This window comes from Salmo trutta, chromosome 12 (assembly GCF_901001165.1).
Source record: "Salmo trutta chromosome 12, fSalTru1.1, whole genome shotgun sequence".
Classification (NCBI taxonomy): Eukaryota; Metazoa; Chordata; class Actinopteri; order Salmoniformes; family Salmonidae; genus Salmo; species Salmo trutta.
Genome location: NC_042968.1, coordinates 35098012 through 35118657, shown reverse-complemented (window position 1 = coordinate 35118657; position 20646 = coordinate 35098012). Strand labels below are relative to the sequence as shown.

Here is a 20646-nt window from a genome sequence, read left to right as displayed (position 1 = left end):
CTTAAATTACAAGGGCTAACTTTAAAATGGACACCACGTTTCAAGAGCTTCACGGGAACAATCACTTACCTAAATGGCCCGCAGTGTTGGGAAGGTCTGTATCTCACTATGGCAAAGATGGTGGGCAGCATACACAGAAAAAGCATGAACAACAGCATAGCCAGGTAGAAATTATTTGATCTGGAAACAAATGAGAGAAATAAAATAGTACTGTTATTTCTATATTGTTTATTTATCTGTGTTATTTTAAATTATTCTGTCTTTGTAATCCTGATCAAATATGTTTACAAAGACAGATAATCAAAACCCATAATCCATGTTTGGTTAGAGACAATAGGAATGGTGGAATATATTTTTAATATACTATCATACTATTGTTTGGTAATACATTTTGACATTTACATTTTAGTAATTTAGCAGATGCTCTTATACGGGGTAACTTACAGTTAGTGCATTCACCTTAAGTTAGCTAGGTGGGACAACCACATATCACAGTCATCGAAATAATGTTTTCCCTCAATAACGTCAGTAGAACCAGAGCTGGAGGGGGTGTGGGGGGACAAGCATACTGTTTGAAGAGGTAGGGTTTCAGATGTTTTTGGAAGACGGGCAGGGACTGTCCTAGCTTCAGGTAGAAGTTTCTACCATTGGGGTGAGAGGACAGAGAAGAGCTTGGACTGGGCTGAGCGGGAGCTGTCCTCCCGTAGACGTGGAAGGGCCGTGAGACCTGAGGTGGCAGAATGTAGTGCTCAGGTTGGGGTGTTGGGTTTGAGCATAGCCTGAAGGTATGGAGGGACAGCTCCTCTTGCTGCTCTGTAGGTAAGCACCATGGTCTTGTAGTGGATGTGAGTCGACCAAGGTTTTTAGCACTCTGGGAGGGCGACACTGGAGTTGTGAACTGTGATGGAGAGGTCTTGGTGAAAGATATTTTTCATATGTGACCCGTTTCAGGAAACTAGGCTTATGTCGCAAGTCACGACTTCACAGGAGAGCCATTTTTTTAAAGAAGATTTTTGGCAGAAATGCCTTCTGGAACATATATTTCATGTGCCTTAATACTTTCATGTGCCTTAATAACAAACTTGTATGCCATCTGTAAATGGAAATAAAATTGTTAAATTACGAGACTTGTTGGTTGAGCCACAGGAAAAGCGGCAACCGTCCCACTAGCCATGACTGGCTGAGATAATGAGTGGGATGGACATGCCAAGAGAGGAGTTTGGATTGGTCTGCCATATAGAAAGCTTCTGTCTATTTGAGCTTTGTTTACCTAGCTAGCTAGATGTCTTAAGCTAAAGTGTACAACACCCGTTGAATATGGGTGGTGTCAGTAAACGTCTGCAAAAAAGCATAATGAAATTGTTGCCAGCAGAGCTGGTTAGGCTGTTTTCATGTTATCCAGAGGTAAACAAATCATCGGCCAGAGTGTCAAGTGTGTGCTCTGAATGCACCGAGAATGAAAGGAGATGGGTGGGGCTAAAGGTTAAGAGGGTGTGAACGGTGCTGAATGGGTGTAGACATAGAAGAGCTCTTCACTTGATATCAAAACATTAAAATGACATTTTCTCAAAAGTAAATTTCAAAGTTGATCAACTTTCAAAGAATGACTTTCCCATTGTTCCTCAAAAATGCAGTGTATGATATACCATTTTGGTAGCTCTGAGTCTCTATTTTGTCCAATGTCAAATACACAATTTCAAATATTGCTACTTAATTAAGACCAAATCCAGGTGGTGAGTCACATATACTATTTATTCATATCATTCTATTTCTTTAATAAACGTATATGCTATTTCTTTATCATACTGTTTTACATAACCAAGTGAAGGGTATGGTGTGTGTGCGCACTTTCATAAGTATGTATTTTCCTGTACATCTGGGAGTGACTGATAAGGCCTGAAAGAGGCAGCAACAGACTCGTTACATAAATCAGAGTGGGCTGAGTGCCTGCAGGCCGTGTGTGTGTGTGTGTGTGTGTGTGTGTGTGTGTGTGTGTGTGTGTGTGTGTGTGTGTGTGTGTGTGTGTGTGTGTGTGTGTGTGTGTGTGTGTGTGTGTGTGTGTGTGTGTGTGTGTGTGAGGGAGGGAGCAGTGTAGTAGCTCATCACAGAGATGTGCTCATTTTGTTCTCTCTCTCCACAGAGCTGTAAAATAAGATCCGGTGGGAGGGGAGGAGAGGAGTAATGAGACCAGAACCACTGAGCCAGAGAATCAGAACCACAGAACCAGTATTATAGGCCCAGAGTGAATCAGACTCACACTATGCTGTTATGTAATGTTAGTCTTTTGTGGTACTGTTTATTATGGATTCATCAGTACTAGAGAGAGAGAGAGAGAGAGAAGTGAATGGTAGAGTGGCTGTGTCTTCTACACATGCTTGTCCAGTATGATTGTGTGTATATGTACAGTGCATTGGGAAAGTATTCAGACCCCTTGACTTTTTCCACATTTTGCTACAACCGTATTCCAAAATGGATGAAATCGTTTTTTTGTGCTTAGGGTTGTTGTCCTGTTGGAAGGTGAACCTTCGCCCCAGTCTGTGGTCCTGAGCGCTCTGGAGCAGGTTTTCATCAAGGATCTCTCTGTATAATCTTTTACTGAGGAGTGGCTTCCGTCTGGCCACTCTACCATAAAGACCTGATTGGTGGAGTGCTGCAGAGATGTTTGTCCTGCTGGAAGGTTCTCCCATCTCCACAGAGGAACTCTGGAGTTCTGTCAGAGTGACCATCAGTGTCACGTCCTGACCCTTGTAAGATGTAATTTTCTATAGTAGAGTAGGTCAGGGCGTGACAGGGGGTGTTTTTGGGTGGTTTTCTTGTTATCTGTTTCTATGTGTTTTTTCTAGGTTTCTATTTCTATGTTGGGATTGTTGGGATGATCTCCAATTAGAGGCAGCCAGTTCTCGTTGTCTCTAATTGGAGATCATATTCATGTAGGGGGTTTTTCCACTTGTGTTTGTGTGTTGTTAATTTGTGAGTAGTGTGTATTCTCTCTGCCTCACGGTTTTGTTGTTTTGTTATTTCAAGTATTTGGTGTATTGTGGAACTACAAACATGCTGCGCCTTGGTCCGATCCTTTAAACAGCCGTGACAATCAGGTTCTTGGTCACCTCCCTGACCAAGGCCCATCTCCCCCGATGGCTAAGTTTGGCCAGGCAGCACCTGAGCTCAATTTTGAGTCTCAAAGTAAAGGGTTTGAATACTTATGTAAATAAGGTTTATTATTTACTTAAGTTTATTATTTACATCTATTTATTCATTTTTATATATTTGCAAAAATGTCTATAAACCCTTTTTTGCTTTGTCATTATGGGGTATTGTGTGTAGATTGATGAGAATTATTATTTTCTTAATCCATTTTAGAATAAGGCTCTAACGTAACAGAATGTGGAAAAACTCAAGAGGTCTAAATACTTTCCGAGTACACTATATGTGTGTGTATGTACCTGTGTGCTTGTGTGTGTGTGTGTGTGTGTGTATGTGTGTGTGTGTATGTGCCTGTGTGTGTGTGCTTGTCTGTGTGTGTGTGCCTGTGTGTGTGTGTGTGTGTGTGTGTGTGTGTATGTGCATACCTGTATGTGTGTGTGTGTTTGCGCCTGTGTGTGTGTGCTTGTGTGGGTGTGTGCCTGTGTGTATGTCCATGCCTGTGTGTGTGTGTGTGTGTGTGCCTGTGTGTGTGCTTGTGTGTGTGTGCCTGTGTGTATGTGCATGCCTGTATGTGTGTGTGTGTGTGTGTGTGCGTGCCTGTGTGTGTGTGACTGTGTGTGTGCGTGCCTGTGTGTATGTGTGTGTGCATGACTGTGTGTGTGTGCGTGCCTGTGTGTGTGTGTGTGTGCGTGCCTGTGTGTGTGTGTGTGCATGACTGTGTGTGTGTGCATGCCTGTGTGTGTGACTGTGTGTGACTGTGTGTCTCTGCCCCTGACCTGGATGCTCTGAACACCTGTTGGTGAGGGACGTTACAGGTGAGCACAGCCCAACTCCTCAGGTACATCAAGCCTATCAGCTTCAACACGTTGAAGGCAGGCAGACAGGGAGAGAAGAACGAACCCATCCTAGAGAGAGAGAGAGAGAGAAAGAGAGAAAAGGGAGAGAGAGAGGGGGAGAGAGAGGAGAAGTGGAGCTGAATTATCATAATGTATACATGAGCCAACAAGGTTACCTACACAGCAGTTTGTGTTGTGACGGTGTAAAGTCAGTTACCATTAGATAACATCAGCTGTAATGTATTAATGTGTTTATGTCACTATTATGACAATGATATGCGAGAGAGAGAGTGAGCGAGAAAGACAGACAGAAAGAGAGAGAGAGAAAGAGTGTGAGAGAGAGGGAACACGAGAGACGGGTGGGGTGGTTGGAGAAGAATGTCCCCACTCTGTGAAGGAGCCAGAGGAAACAGAGAGAGGGGTGGGGGTTTGGAGAAGAATGTCCCCACTCTGTAAAGGAGCCAGAGGACACAGAGAAAGGGGGGGGGGAGGGTTGGAGAAGAATGTCCCCACTCTGTGAAGGAGCCAGAGGACACAGAGAGAGGGGTGGGGGTTTGGAGAAGAATGTCCCCACTCTGTGAAGGAGCCAGAGCACACAAAGAGAGGGGTGGGGGGGGGGTTGGAGAAGAATGTCCCCACTCTGTGAAGGAGCCAGAGGACACAGAGAGAGAGGTGGGGGTTTGGAGAAGAATGTCCCCACTCTGTAAAGGAGCCAGAGGACACAGAGAGAGGGGTGGGGGGGGGGGGGGGGGGTTGGAGAAGAATGTCCCCACTGTGTGAAGGAGCCAGAGGACACAGAGAGAGGGGTGGGGGTTTGGAGAAGAATGTCCCCACTCTGTAAAGGAGCCAGAGGACACAGAGAGAGGGTTGGGGGGGTTGGAGAAGAATGTCCCCACTCTGTAAAGGAGCCAGAGGACACAGAGAGAGGGGTGGGGGTTTGGAGAAGAATGTCCCCACTCTGTGAAGGAGCCAGAGGACACAGAGAGAGGGGTGGGGGGGTTGGAGAAGAATGTCCCCACTCTGTAAAGGAGCCAGAGGACACAGAGAGGGGGGTGGGGGGGTTGGAGAAGAATGTCCCCACTCTGTAAAGGAGCCAGAGGACACAGAGAGAGGGGTGGGGGGGTTGGAGAAGAAAGTCCCCACTGTGTGAAGGAGCCAGAGGACACAGAGAGAGGGGTGGGGGTTTGGAGAAGAATGTCCCCACTCTGTAAAGGAGCCAGAGGACACAGAGAGAGGGGTGGGGGGGTTGGAGAAGAATGTCCCCACTGTGTGAAGGAGCCAGAGGACACAGAGAGAGGGGTGGGGGTTTGGAGAAGAATGTCCCCACTCTGTGAAGGAGCCAGAGGACACAGAGAGAGGGGTGGGGGGGTTGGAGAAGAATGTCCCCACTCTGTGAAGGAGCCAGAGGACACAGAGAGAGGGGTGGGGGTTTGGAGAAGAATGTCCCCACTCTGTAAAGGAGCCAGAGGAAACAGAGAGAGGGGTGGGGGGGTTGGAGAAGAATGTCCCCACTCCGTGAAGGAGCCAGAGGACACAGAGAGAGGGACAGATTTACACCCCTGCTAATGGAGCTCCTCCAGACATATCACACATAGCACAGCATATTACTCTGGGTCAGGGGCTGTCCTGCCCTTAGTAAGGTTACCTTTTATAGAAGGACTGGGTTATATATTATAGCTAATATGGGCACATTACCTTCTACATTAGAATCAGAATCACCATTAATAGCCAAATCACATTTTCACAGTCAGAATGTCACTTGGTGATATGGTGCTGCTAGCAATATACATAATTTATACAGACAGAGGAATTTACACAACGTTTCCACACATTGTAAACAAATTAGATAAAGTGAACATAGAATTGAAGTGTGTGAGAGAGTGTGTTATATCTCTAACCTGAGTTTTTCCTGGCAATGTGACTTGAGGATGAACACTGGGCCCTAGTTCCATCTACTGTCTATGTTGCATCTGATGTCTGAAAGCTCAACAGCAAAGACCAATAGCTTATGTCAGAAGAGACAAATACATTGCGAGCCGTGGTGGAGTGGGTGGGTAACACTCCCAGCAATAAGCACGTTTTCCTAGAGTGGCAGGTATCCTAGTGGGTAAGAGTGTTGGGTCAGTAACTGAATGTCACTGGTTCGGATCCCCGAGTCGACTTGGTGAAAAAAACTGTCTGTGTCCCCTTGAGAAGGACACTTGACCCTAATTGCTACCGTAAGTTGCTCTGGATAAGAGCGTCTGATAAATGACAGAAATGTCAATGTAAAATGCACCCCCACTGGAGACCAGGGTTTAAACAATGTGAAAGGTTGAGTGGAACTCCACTGTCCTATAAAAATAAAGAATAGATGAAGTGACAAACCCAGTAGAATGTGACATACCAGATCATTCCTTGGTTATATATCAGGTGGAGTACATTCTCAGCTATCTTGAATTCCCCATACTCAGGCTGCCAGGTGGGAAACATAAAGGGTGACATTAATTAAACCTTTAATTACTTTGTTAAATATATTGACGACCTAGTCAAATGTCTTAAAATAAAGATGACTCCTGATAGATGCAACAGCTTGGGCCTGCCGTGATGGCGAGGACTAAACCAGAACATGCAGTTACCAGGAGCAATTAAAAAGCATGTCATCCAATTGTGACTTGCAAACCGCACTGCACTTCAACGTAGTTTGCACTTATCCAGACGTAAACTTTAATCAGACGATAACGACACAGTCACAATCACCCTTGGGTTCAAACAGTATTTGTTTTCTTTCAAACCCTTTGAGCTTGCCTGGAGTGCCATATGGGCAGTATTTGCACTTTCGGGACTATTCCATTGCACCAAGCAAGCTCAGTTAAGCACAGCTGGACTATTTGAAAGTAAACAAATACTTTTTGAATGGAGGTTGAGTACGTACAAACTTGCTCTCCAGGTCCCAGCAGCAGCAGTCACTCAGGTACCTGACCACCAGCCCTCTGATGAAGTCTATCAACAGGATACTGGCCACCGTGAAGATCATATCGATGATAGACAGCTTCAACATCTCCTACAATACAACACATATAAACATATGAGCATAATGAAACGTACTGTTATAGCTACTGTCTGGTAACTATCTGTTATTGTGTCGCCTTTAAGGTCATTCTGGTCATTCTGTAATGACACTAGCTAACACCTACTAGCACTGATGTCACTGTCAGCTTTATTGCGGGGAGTTTTACTTGCAGTGACTGTGGCATGTGGATGTCTTACCTACCTTATTTGAATGTAAGTCGCTCTGGATAAGAGCGCCAGCTAAATGAATAAAATGTATACTGTATGTCTTTCAGAAAAACGAACTGTACATAACTCATGGGAAATGGATCATCACGCTATACTTACCAGACCTGGGTTCTTGCACTTTGGGGACTTTACTATTGGTTGAAAGCTCGATCAAGCATTTAAAAATATAAAAACATATCATTTGAATCCAGTTCTGCTAATTATATGATGTCATTTTCCTGTTGAGAATATCCACTCCTGAGACGACGACACACGATATACCCTCCTATTGATCTGCACCAAGAACAAGTCATCCGTTTTGCATCCTTGGCCTAGTGACAGCTTCATTACCTGAATGTCTGCCTGGGTACGTTTCAATCCATACTCAATCTATTGTTTAGGGGGAAACAATCGCCACAGGACAAGGCATTTTCATTTTTCTTGTCGGGGATAATGCCTTTAAGAGGTATTAAGGGTAACTGTCTGAAGGATGAGACTGTTGATTATTAGGTCTGTGTACAGACAGAATGATCTAGAACGGTAATAGTTATTGGTGCTTACCGTACACACAGAGTGCTTAGGCTGACATGGTTGAACTACTCCAGTGTTATGTTTCATAATAGATTACTGTGACAGTAGTAATATACGTTTCCTTTGATAGATAAAGATCTTTTCTAGGGGACTTTTATTATGAAGACTCCTTGTGAATGTATGTGTTATGGATGTTGTTATAAATTCTACATAAAGGTGTAATGAATGATACCACAACACTCATAAAGGTGTTATGAATGATACCACAGCACTCATAAAGGTGTTGTGAATGATACCACAGCACTCATAAAGGTGTTGTAAATGATACCATAGCACTCATAAAGGTGTTGTGAATGATACCACAGCACTCATAAAGGTGTTAGGAATGATACCACAGCACTCATAAAGGTGTTATCAATGATACCACAGCACTCATAAAGGTGTTATCAATGATACCACAGCACTCATGAAGGTGTTGTGAATGATACCACAGCACTCATAAAGGTGTTATGAATGATACCACAGCACTCATAAAGGTGTTATCAATGATACCACAGCACTCATAAAGGTGTTATCAATGATACCACAGCACTCATGAAGGTGTTGTGAATGATACCACAGCACTCATAAAGGTGTTATGAATGATACCACAGCACTCATAAAGGTGTTATCAATGATACCACAGCACTCATGTGTTATGAATGATACCACAGCACTCATAAAGGTGTTATGAATCATACCACATGTGATGAATGCCTTACAGTTGAAGTTGGAAGTTTACATATACCTTAGCCAAATACATTTAAACTCAGTTTTTCACAATTCCTGACATTTAATCCTAGTATAAATTCCCCGTCTTAGTTCAGTTAGGATCACCACTTTATTTTAAGAATGTGAAATGTCAGAATAATAGTAGAGAGAATGATTTATTTCAGCTTTAAATGTTTTCATCACATTCCCAGTGGGTCAGAAGTTTACATACACTCAATTAGTATTTGGTAGCATTGCCTTTAAATTGTTTAACTTGGGTCAAACGTTTCAGGTAGCCTTCCACAAGCTTCCCACAATAAATTGGGTTAATTGTGGCCCATTCCTCCTGACAGAGCTGGTGTAACTGAGTCAGGTTTGTTTTCCTCCCTGCTCGCACACACTTTTTCAGTTCTGCCCACAGATTTTCTATAGGATTGAGGTCAGGGCTTCGTGATGGCCACTCCAATACCTTGATTTTGTTGTCCTTAAGCCATTTTGCCACAACTTTGGAAGTATGCTTGGGGTCATTGTCCATTTGGAAGACCCATTTGCGACCAAGCTTTAACTTCCTGACTGATGTCTTGAGATGTTGCTTCAATATAGCCACATAACTTTCCTTCCTCATGAAGCCATCTATTTTGTGAAGTGCACCAGTCACTTCTGGAGCAAAGCACCCCCCACAACATGATGCTGCCACTCCCGTGCTTCATGGTTGGGATGGTGTTCTTCGGCTTTCAAACCTCCCCCTTTTTCCTCCAAACATAACGATGGTCATTATGGCCAAACAGTTATATTTTTGTTTCATCAGACCAGAGGACATTTCTCCAAAAAGTACGATCTTTGTCCCCATGTGCAGTTGCAAACCATAGTCTGGCTTTTTTTATGGTGGTTTTGGAGCAGTGGCTTCTTCCTTGATGAGCGGCCTTTCAGGTTATGTCGATATAGGACTCGTTTTACTGTGTATACAGATACTTTTGTAAAGGTTACCTCCAGCATCTTCACAAGGTCCTTTGCTGTTGTTCTGGGATTGATTTGCACTTTTCGCACCAAAGAACGTTCATCTATAGGAGACAGAACGAGTTTCCTTCCTGAGTGGTATGACAGCTGCGTGGTCCCATGGTGTTTATACTTGCGTACTATTGTTTGTACAGATGAACGTGGTACCTTCAGGCGTTTGGAAATTGCTCCCAAGGACGAACCAGACTTGTGGAGGTCTACAATTTTTTTCTGAGGTCTTGGCTGATTTCTTTTGATTTTCCCATGATGTCAAGCAAGGAGGCACTAAGTTTGAAGGTAGGCCTTGAAATACATCCACAGGTACACCGCCAATTGACTCAAATGATGTCAATTAGCCTATCAGAAGCTTCTAAAGCCATGACATAATTTTCTGGACTTTTCCAAGCTGTTTAAAGGCACAGTCAACTTAGTGTATGTAAACTTCTGACCCACTGGAATGGTGATACAGTGAATTATAAGTGAAATAATCTGTCTGCAATCAATTGTTGGAAAAAGTAGATGTCCTAACCAACTTGCCAAAACTATAGTTTGTTAACAAGAAATTTGTGGAGTGGTTGAAAAACACGTTTTAATGACTCCAACCTAAGTGTATGTAAACTTCCAACTTCAACAGTATGTATTCATGTAAATTGTCAGGTTGATGATGGAGTGTCCCTGTAACAGTTCTACTCTGGCCTATGCAAAAGGTCTCCACCTTCATGGAACAGTTGTTAGTACACTTGCTCTGTAAAGTGTTGCTCAATTAACGTTAAAAGATTAATGAATGGACAAATGGACAGATTAACAAATTAATTAATTAAGAAATGAATGGACAAATAAATGAAGGAACAAATGAACGAATAGACAAATTAACAAATGAGCGAATGACAAATGAACGAATGACAAAGAATGAACTTCTGCACCTGTCCAACGTAGGTCTCCCAGCACTCGTCCGGTTTCTTCTGCTTGTTCTGCTCAAACATCCCAGTGTGGTTGTACATGGTTGCCATGGTGACCTTGCTAGTGCTGATGCTGGTGTTGACATCCAGCACCATGGCGATGGTCGCTATGGTGCTGTTGCGGTTTTCAGATATGGAGATGTCAGATACGAGGGTGGAGAGGCTCATCTCCCCCGGCTGGGAGATAGTCGCCATGAATGCCGTGGAGTCAGACAAATTCCCCGAAACCACAGAGGCCGCCGCCTGGAAATAATCCATCAAAACCATTAATGATCAATCAACCAATCAACCAGTCAGTCTGTCTATCCATCCATCAGTCAATCAAAGCTTTAAAAATGTATGAACATTTCCATAATTTCATTCCTTTGTTTTCTAAACCTTCCCCACATTGACAGATCAAGACCGTTGTTAACAGTAGCATCCAGGCTGCATCACATCCAGCCGTTATTGGTAGTCCCATAGGGCGCCATCTGAGGTAGGCCGTCATTGTAAAAAAGAATTTGTTCTTAACTGACTTGCCTAGTTAAATAAAGGTTTTAAAAAATCAAATAATAATTGTACTTTTAAAAATGTTTAAAGCATTGACATTAACATCAGCAATAACAGTAACATTTATTTATTGATTGGGGCCTACGGCACAATACGTAAAGAGTTTAGTGACATGGCTTGTATGGTGTCCATATTAGGAAAGCCTCAATCTCAGCAGGACTACTTACAGCTGCAGCAGCTGACGCCATACTCATACTGTTGACCTTGTCCAGAAGGGCAATGATGAGGCTGTACAGGTTACCCAGATACAACACCAGGACTCTGTGGCGAGGAGACAAAACATTCACTGCATTACAAAAGAAAGAAAACAAGCTAAAATCAATTTAGTAGCAACATTAACTAACAGGACAGCTACGGTGTAGTTACATGTCAAAATATGAATCCAATTTCACTGATACTCTACTGTATCTGTGAAACGTAATGTTAAGTGTGACCAAATGAGATTTGAGGTGCTGTCAGAGTCAGACCTGGCCAGCTGGAAGCGGAGGGAGGTCCTAGGATGGTACATCTCCAGCTGAGCCACCAGCTCAAAGGCAGACGGGGCGATCATGGTGATGAGGGACACCACCACACTCACCTGGGACAGGAAACAGGATATGACATCAGACACTGGGTACGTTATAAAATAGACACCTTCATATACGCCTGATGACATCATAAGGAGTCATTGTATCAGGACCTTCTCTTCTCTTTTTCACTAATATATGGAGGCATCAGAGGAGCAAGCAGTTAGGAGCTAGAGGCTGTCCAACTCAGAATTCCAAGTCGGAAACTCTGGCATCTTTCTAGAGCTTTGACTTTCCGACCTGAAGATCACTGACGTCATGATTTGACCAGTGTTTTCTCTCCAGAGTTCCCAGTTGTCTTGAAAACACCATCAGTCCAGGCAGTGACATCAGGGTAGTGGAAACAGTTATCTTATCAAAGCCCTACAGACATCCATTATCCTGAACTGAATTAAATGATCAGCTGTCATGCACAGATGGTGATACATGTGACTGGTGATAGCAGTCTCCTATTGGTCTCCAGTTTCACATTAACGCCTTTATTACAGCATCCTGAGAGGAAATGATGCGAGAGAAACACAAGGCACGATGTAATTGAAGTCCTGTCACATATGTCTTTGTCATCAGGGAAATCAAGTGCCCAAAATGAGATACAGTAGCTATAATTCATCAACCAAGTTAAACACAATATTGTCAGGTTTCCCGGACTCAGAGTAAGCCTACTTACAAAACATTAAGGACACCTGCTCTTTCCATGACATAGACTGACCTGGTGAACACAGGTTAAAGCTATGATCCCTTACTGATGTCACTTGTAAAATCCACTTAAGTGTAGATGAAGGGGAGGAGACAGATTAAAGAAGGATTTTTAAGCACTGAGACAATTGAGACATTGATTGTGTATGTGTGCCATTCAGAGGGTGAATGGGAAAGACAAAACATTTAAGTGCCTTTGAACAGAGTATGGTAGTAGTTGCCAGGCGCACCGGTTTGTGACAAGAACTGCAACGCTGCTGGGTTTTTCACACTCAACAGTTTCCCATGTGTATCAAGAATGGCCCACCACCCAAAGAACATCCAGCCGACTGTGGGAAGCATTGGAGTCAACATGGGCCAGCATCCCTGTGGAACACTTTCTACACCTTGTAGAGTCCATGCCCCGATAAACTGAGGCTGTACCTTAAAGGGGACACAGGGGAGGTGATCCTAATGTTTGGTATGTATACTGTAGCTAGCTACCTCATTCTTCTCCCATAGTGTTAGCTCTGGCTTCTCCTGCTCTAGTTTCTGGGAGCGGTCCACCACAAAGTAGATTATATAAATGCTGCCAGCCAGAGAGAGAAGGACCAGGATGTTGGCTAGGACACGCAGACTAATCAGGACTGCTCTGGAAGACAGAGAGAGAAACAGAGAAACAGTAGTTCAAGAAATCAAATGTATTTACAGTGCCTTCAGAAAGTATTCATATCTCTTGACTTATTCCACATTTTGTTGTGTAACAGCCTGCATTCAAAATGGTTAAATAAAAACATTCTCTCACCCATCTACACACAATACTCCATAATGACAAAGTGAAAACATGTTTTTAGAAATACAGAAGTATCTCATTTACATAAGAATTCACACCCTGAGTCAATATTTTGTAGAAACAATGTCTCAAAGAGCTTTCCACACCTGGATTGTGCAACATTTGCCCATTATTCTTTTCAAAATTATTTGAGCTCAAATTGGTTGTTGATCATTGCTAGACTGTTACGCCTGCTCCCGCTTCCCCTCTCTGGCGCTCAAGGGCACCAGGCTGGCCTTCATTACGCACACCTGTCACCATCATTACACGCATCAGCGCTCATTGGACTCACCTGGACTCCTTCACGTTGTTGATTGCCCCCTCTATATCTGTCTGTTCCTCAGTTTTGTTCCCTGTGTCAGCATTATTGCCGTAATGTCATTTTGTTCCCCCCGTCCAGATGCTGTTCTTGTTTTGTTTGATGTGCATTTTTTCCATTAAATATTCACTCCCGGTACTTATTTCTCGTCTCCAGCGTCGGTCCTTACAGAATGCTGACACCACTATTTGAAGCATCAGGGAGTTCTTGTTTTTTGTTTTTGGTGGTGACATTGAGTTCAGGTGCTGCCACCGATGGAACCGGGGAATACCTCAGCTGGCTTGACGGGCTACCACGCCTTAGCTGGCTTGAGAGGTTTCCTTGCCTCGGTTGGCTCGGCAGGCGCCCATCCCACGTCATACCTCAGCCGGCCCATCAGGCTCCCATGCCACTACAGGATCGTCAGGCTTTCACGCCTCAGCCGGATCGCCGATTTCCCATGCCTCAGCCGGATCGCCGGGCTCCCACGCCTCAGCCGGATCACCGGGCTCCCACGCCTCAGCCGGATCGCCGGGCTCCCACGCCTCAGCCGGATTGCCGGGCTCCCACGCCTCAGCCGGATCACCGGGCTCCCACGCCTCAGCCGGATCACCGGGCTCCCATGCCTCAGCCGGATCACCGGACTCCCACGCCTCAGCCGGCTCGTCGGGCTCCCACGCCTCAGTCAGCCCTTCAGGCTTGCCCAGGCGGGACGCTGGGTGGGGGGGTGTGTGGGGGTACATCCCTGGGGGGGTACTGTTGCGCCTGCTCTCGCTCCCCCTCTCTGGTGCTCAAGGGCACCAGGCTGCCCTTCATTATGCACACCTGTCACCATCATTACGCGCATCAGCACTCATTGGACTCACCTGGACTTCACGTTGTTGATTGCCCCCTCTATATCTGTCTGTTCCTCAGTTTTGTTCTCTGTGTCAGCATTATTGTCGTAATGTCATTTTGTTCCCCTCGTCCAGACGCTGTTCTTGTTTTGTTTGATGTCCATTTTCCATTAAATGTTCACTCCCTGTACTTGCTTCTCGTTTCCAGCGTCGGTCCTTACATAGACAACCATTTTCAGGTCTTGCCATAGATTTTCAAGTAGATTTAAGTCAAAACTGTAACTCAGACACTCAGGAACATTCACAGTCTTCTTGGTAAGCAACTCCAGTGTATGTTGGAAAGCAGACTGAACCAGTTTTTCCTGTAGGAGTTTGCCTGTGCTTAGCTCCATTCAGTTTCTTTTTTATCCTGTAAAATTCCACAGTCCTTAACGATTACAAGCATACCCATCCCCAGGCAACAACACGTCTGCCACGCTGATACTTAACACTAGGGCCCCTCAGGGGTGTGTACTTAGTCCCCTCCTGTACTCCCTGTTCACCCACGACTGCGTGGCCAAACATGACTCCAACACCATCATTAAGTTTGCTGACGACACAGCAGTGGTAGGCCTGATCACCGAAAACGATGAGACAGCCTATAGGGAGGAGGTCAGAGAACTGGCAGTATGGTGCCAGGACAACAACCTGTCCCTCAATGTGAGCAAGACAAAGGAGCTGATCGTGGACTACAGGAAAAGGCATGCCGAACAAACCCCCATTAACATCGATGGGGCTGTATTGGAGTGGGTTGAGAGTTTCAAGTTCCTTGGTGTCCACATCACCAACGAACTATCATGGTCCAAACATACCAAGACAGTCGTGAAGAGGGTACGACAAAACCATATCCCCCTCAGGAGACTGAAAAGATTTGGCATGGGTCCCCAAATCCTGAAAAGGTTCTACAGCTGCACCATCGAGAGCATCCTGACCGGTTGCATCACCGCCTGGTATGGCAACTGCTCGGCAGCTGACCGTAAGACATTACAGAGGGTTGTGCGAACGGCCCAGTACATCACTGGGGCCAAGCTTCTTGCCATCCAGGACCTATATAATAGGCGGTGTCAGAGGAAAGCCCATAAAATTGTCAGACACTCCAGTCACCCAAGTTATACGTTTTCTCTGCTACCGCACGGCAAGCGGTACCAGAGCGCCAAGTCTAGGACCAAAAGGCTTCTCAACAGCTTCTACCCCCAAGCCATTAGACTGCTGAACTTTGCATAAAAATTGCCACTGGACAATTTACATTGACCCCCCCCCCCCCCTGCTGCTACTCGCTGTTTGTTTGTTACCTATGCATAGTCACTTCACCCTCAACTACACGTACAGATTACCTCAACTAGCCTGTACCCCCGCACACTGACTTGGTACCGGTGCCCCCTGTATATAGCCTCGTTATTGTTATTCTTATTGTGTTACTTTCTGTTATTACTTTTTATTTTAGCCTACTTGGTAAATATTTTCTTCTTCTTGAACTGCACTGTTGGTTAAGGGCTTGTAAGTAAGCATTTCACAGTAAAGTCTACACTTGTTGTATTTGGCGCATGTGACAAATAAAGTTTGATTTGATTTGATAACATGATGCAGCCACCACTATTCTTGAAAATATGGAAAGTGGTACTCAGTAATGTGTTGTATAGGATTTGCCCCAAACATAACACTTTGTATTCAGGACAAAAAGTGAAATGCTTTGCCATTTTTATTATTATTACTTTAATGCCGTGGGATGGATGTTTTGGAATATGTTTATTCTGTACAGGCTTCCTTCTTTTCACTCTATCAATTAGGTTAGTATTGTGGAGTAACTACAATGTTGTTGATCCATCCTCAGTTTTCTCCTATCACAGCCATTAAACTCTGTAACTGTTTTAAAGTCACTATTGGCCTCATGATGAAATCCCTGAGCGGTCTCCTTCCTCTCCGGCAACTGAGTTAGGAAGGAGGCCTGTATCTTTGTAGTGACTGGGTGTATTGATACACCATCCTAAGTGTAATGAATAACTTCACCATGCTCAAAGGGATATTCAATGTCTGCTTTTTATTTTTTACCCATCTTCTTTGCACGGCATTGGAAAACCTCCCTGCTCTTTGTGGTTGAATCTGTGTTTGTAATTCACTGCTTGACTGAGGGACCTTACATATAATTGTATGTGTGGGGTACAGAGAGGAGGTAGTCATTCAAAAATCTTGTTAAACACGATTATTGCACAAAGAGTGAGTCCATACAACTTATTATGTGACTTGTTAAGCATATGTTTACTCCTGAACTTATTTAGGCTTGCTATAACGAAAGGGTTGAATATTTATTGACTCAAGACATTTCCGTTTTTCATTTTTTATTCACTTGAGGGGTATTGTGTGTTGGCCAGTGACAAAAAAAAATCTCAATTTAAACCATTTAAAATTCAGGCTATAACAGAAAAAAGTCAAGTGGTGACACTGTGTAAAGCCGTTTTACTGTTGTCACAAAGTGCTTTACAGTAAACCTGCTTAGACCCAGGCCCAAGCAAAATCTGAAGCACAGTGGCAAGGAAACAACTCTTTAGAAGGAAGAAACCTAAAGAGGAACCAGATTCAGAGGGGAGGTCCTTCCTCCTCTGGCTGCCTGTATTGTACACTCTTAGTGTTCTTTGGCTGTCCCCATAGGATAACCCTTTTTGGTTCAAGGTAAAAACACTTTCTGTTTCCTGGTGGAAATGTAAATGTAAATCCCTCTGTGGAAAGGGTTCCACATGGACCACAAAAGGGTTCTACCTGAAACCAAAATGAGTGTACATTGGACATTCCACAGCCTTCATCAGATCACCACCTAAACCACACAAAAGTGGCAACATGGTAACGTTACTATAATTCAAACTCCAGTGAAAATTTTCCCAAACCAATCAGTAGAACTTTAGGTTGAAATCTCCCATTGAAACTACAATTTACATACAGTACAGTGCATGCATCCACCTAGCATTAGCCCCAGTTAGAATAGACATTAACTCAAATGGACTGAAAGAAGTGGCAACATAGTGTGGTGGAGAGGGCCGCGGGCAGTGTGAACGAACGTTCCCTGAGGTATTAATCCCTCTTTAATGTCTACTCAGGTCTGATGATGCTCTGGCAGGGGTGATTTAGAGCCAGTCATCTCTGACAGTAAAAGGCTGTTAGGATGAGTTACGCCACCAGGAAGTGTCGGCCTGTTTGTGGGGTAGCAATGGACTGGGAGTGAGACAGTAAATCAGTCCTTTCTGAGACCAGTGGAGAACGCAGGTAGAAGAGGCTCAAAAGCAACCCGGGGATAGCAGGAGATGAACTTCCACTGAACATGTCATAGCAAAACATTGACTTTTAAAGTGTTTCCTCCATATGCAAAATCATGGCTGCCACTGGAAAAAAAATGTAGATGTGTAGATGTATGCCCCAGGAAGACCCCCCTCCCAAAAGGAAGACCCCCCCTTCCTGCAGGAAGACACTAGGAAGACCCCCCTGCCCCCCACTAGACCACATTCACCACCCCCCCCCCCCCCCCCCCCATTTATACATCCATGAATCCAGTAGGCTAGACCCATAAATCAAAGAGCATCATCAATGAATGTGGTACAGTCCTGGATTCTACCAATCAGAATGACACAAGATGGGCCTCCCGAGTGGCACAGTGGTCTAAGGCACATTATCACAGTACTAGCTGTGACACTAGAGATTCTGGGTTCGAGTCCAGGCTCTGTCGCAGCCGGCCGCGACCGGGAGAGACCTGGAGGGGCACAATTGGTCCAGTGTCGTCCGGGTTAGGGGAGGGTTTGGCCGGCAGGGATGTCCTTGTCCCATCGTGCGCTGACACGGTCGCAAGGTGTACGGTGTTTTCTCCAACACATTGGTGCGGCTGGCTTCCGGGTTAAGTAGGCATTGTGTCAAGAAGCAGTGCGGCTTGGTTGGGTTGTGTTTCGGAGGACGCACGGCTCTCGACCTTCGCCTCTCCGAGTCCGTAAGGGAGTTGCAGCGATGACAAAAGACTGTATCTACCAATTGGATACCACGAAATTGGGGATAAAAAATGAATGACACAAGATACTTTGCAAAGGATAAAGCCACTGACGCATAAAAGCCAAGGGTCCATTAACGGGTCCAGCTACTCTCAGGAAAGCAATATCAATGTGTGATGCTAACTTAGCCACCCTCTACAAGGACAAGAGAATAAACATACTTACAGACTAGTATCCTTCTTTTTCTCCTGCTCCTCAACAATGGCCTCCTAGAGAAAGGAGCAAGGAATTAGCATTTATTCATGTCATCCATCTTGTGTAACTACATATTTGCTGCAATTTTGTCCACCTATCTGTAGAAAAATACATGGTAAATCTCAATGAGACAAAACTGAAAAATAAAGGTTAAATACGGATACAGAAAGAAAAAAACGATGTATTGTATCAAGCATCTAAGGATTTCAACTGAGCTTATCGAAACAGAGGAATCTACTTTTACATTTTGCTGACTGTACAGGGAAACTCAACAAGCAGCTTAAAGGTCTATCTTGTTTAGACATAGAATACAGATTATAGATCAGCCCTCAGGAAAATCAGCAGTAATTCATTGGTACATTGACTTCTACTCTACAGAGTGCTGTGTGTGAATGAAAGAAGTTGGGATCGTTGGAAATCAAATCCGAGGAGTGGAGTGGTGTAGTGTTTCTCAATGGCTCAGTGCAGATGAAGGAGAGGAGACTAGGAAAGGAAAACAGTTAGGATGATTGAGCGTGCACCACAAATGTGTTACATAGCTTCCTCTTTCCATCTCCTCCATTTGTGATGATTTGAAACCACAGGATAAGTGAAAGCAGGAGATGAGCAGAGGAGGGCCGTTCAGACTATTGAGGGCGACATTTTCGTAGTGCAAAAATAATTCTGCAAAGTGCAAAAATTACCATACAACTCATTTTATTCTGGCAGCGTGATTACACTTTAAACTTTACTTCAACAATGTGCATCATAAAGAGGCAACTATTTACGTATTTCTCAGTTTACATGTAACGAAGAATTATTTTAAAATTAAATCACTGCAAGATGAGGTTTACAGAAATGTGGCCCTGAGTCTTGCACCATGTGTCTCTCTCACCCTGATGTTGTTGACGATAGCGGCTCCCTTGCTCTCTGCAGCCTCAGGGTTCCCTATGAGGTAGTCCCAGGCACAGAACACTCTCCAGCAGAAGGTGAAGTTCTCGTCAGAGGCACTGGCTAGGCTCAGACGGGAGTTCTTAGCCATCCTGAGGGAAAATTGTAATAAATAACACAAAATGGCATCGATTAGCGACAGGTCATTGTGTTCCTAATAAGAGGTTAAACTGGCGATGGAACAGGATTCAAACACCTTTATAGGTAATACAGAAACAGTTCAAATATAATCACTACAATGGTGGTTACAATGTGATAGCCACGGGACCAAAACAGCGGAGAAGTTTGACCTCATACTTCAATGCTCTTAGTTGTTGCAAAAATTTACCCACTATGCATTTTACTTTGTGTATCTACGTCATATCGCTGAGACCACCTTAAAAAATAGAATATTTGACATTAGTAGTAGCTAGTAGCTAGCCACATCAATGGTCACCTTTGGTAATACATTCATATCAATATCACTTCACTTTCATTTTGATATCAATATCAACCACATAAATGAGCTTTATTAAAGAGACTCCTGTGATTACTTTCTTAACAGAATGATGAAACTGTAGGCAAAAACAGCCATCCCAACCAGAAAATAGGCCAGGGGGAGACGATAGCCGGCACTGCCGAGCTTCCTCACTGGGCCATAGTACCCATAGAACAACACCGAGTACTGGAGGTAGCCCTGTGGATGAAAACATCACAAAGACAAGAATTTGGAATAAACTGGGAACCAAAACAAGCTGTGGCTTGGGTCTTTAAAACACAGTGAAACTAAATGCATGCAACAAACAAAACCAACACGCTGTTGGGGCACTACTGAGACACTATTGAAACACTATTGAGACACTTTTTAGGCGCTATTGAGACACTATTGAGATGCTATTGAGACGCTATTGAGGCACTACTGAGGCACTACTGAGACATTACTGAGGCACTACTGAGGGACTACTGAGGCACTACTGAGGGACTACTGAGGCACTACTGAGGGACTATTGAGACACTACTGAGACACTGCTGAGACACTACTGAGGGACTATTGAGGGACTATTGAGGCACTACTGAGACATTACTGAGGGACTACTGAGGCACTACTGAGGCACTACTGAGACACTACTGAGACACTACTGAGGGACTATTGAGACACTACTGAGACACTGCTGAGACACTACTAAGACACTACTAAGATACTGTTGAGACACTACTGGCACATTCAGTGCTAAAAATGTAGTCCTC

The 20646-nt window shown here is 44.2% G+C and overlaps 1 protein-coding gene across 1 annotated transcript in view; it reads right to left on the bottom strand.

Moving 5' to 3' along the window:
• LOC115203451 (transmembrane channel-like protein 3) overlaps positions 1–20646 on the bottom strand; it is a 43969-nt gene that overhangs the window by 5388 nt on the left and 17935 nt on the right. The window contains exons 7-17 of the mRNA XM_029768138.1: positions 19953–20095; positions 19364–19511; positions 18460–18503; positions 12769–12916; positions 11491–11600; positions 11191–11284; positions 10439–10717; positions 6895–7023; positions 6367–6434; positions 3921–4049; positions 70–180 (exon numbers count right to left, since the gene is read on the bottom strand). Coding sequence (XP_029623998.1) covers positions 70–180; positions 3921–4049; positions 6367–6434; positions 6895–7023; positions 10439–10717; positions 11191–11284; positions 11491–11600; positions 12769–12916; positions 18460–18503; positions 19364–19511; positions 19953–20095 — 1403 coding nt within the window. The remainder of the gene's footprint in view (positions 1–69; positions 181–3920; positions 4050–6366; positions 6435–6894; positions 7024–10438; positions 10718–11190; positions 11285–11490; positions 11601–12768; positions 12917–18459; positions 18504–19363; positions 19512–19952; positions 20096–20646) is intronic.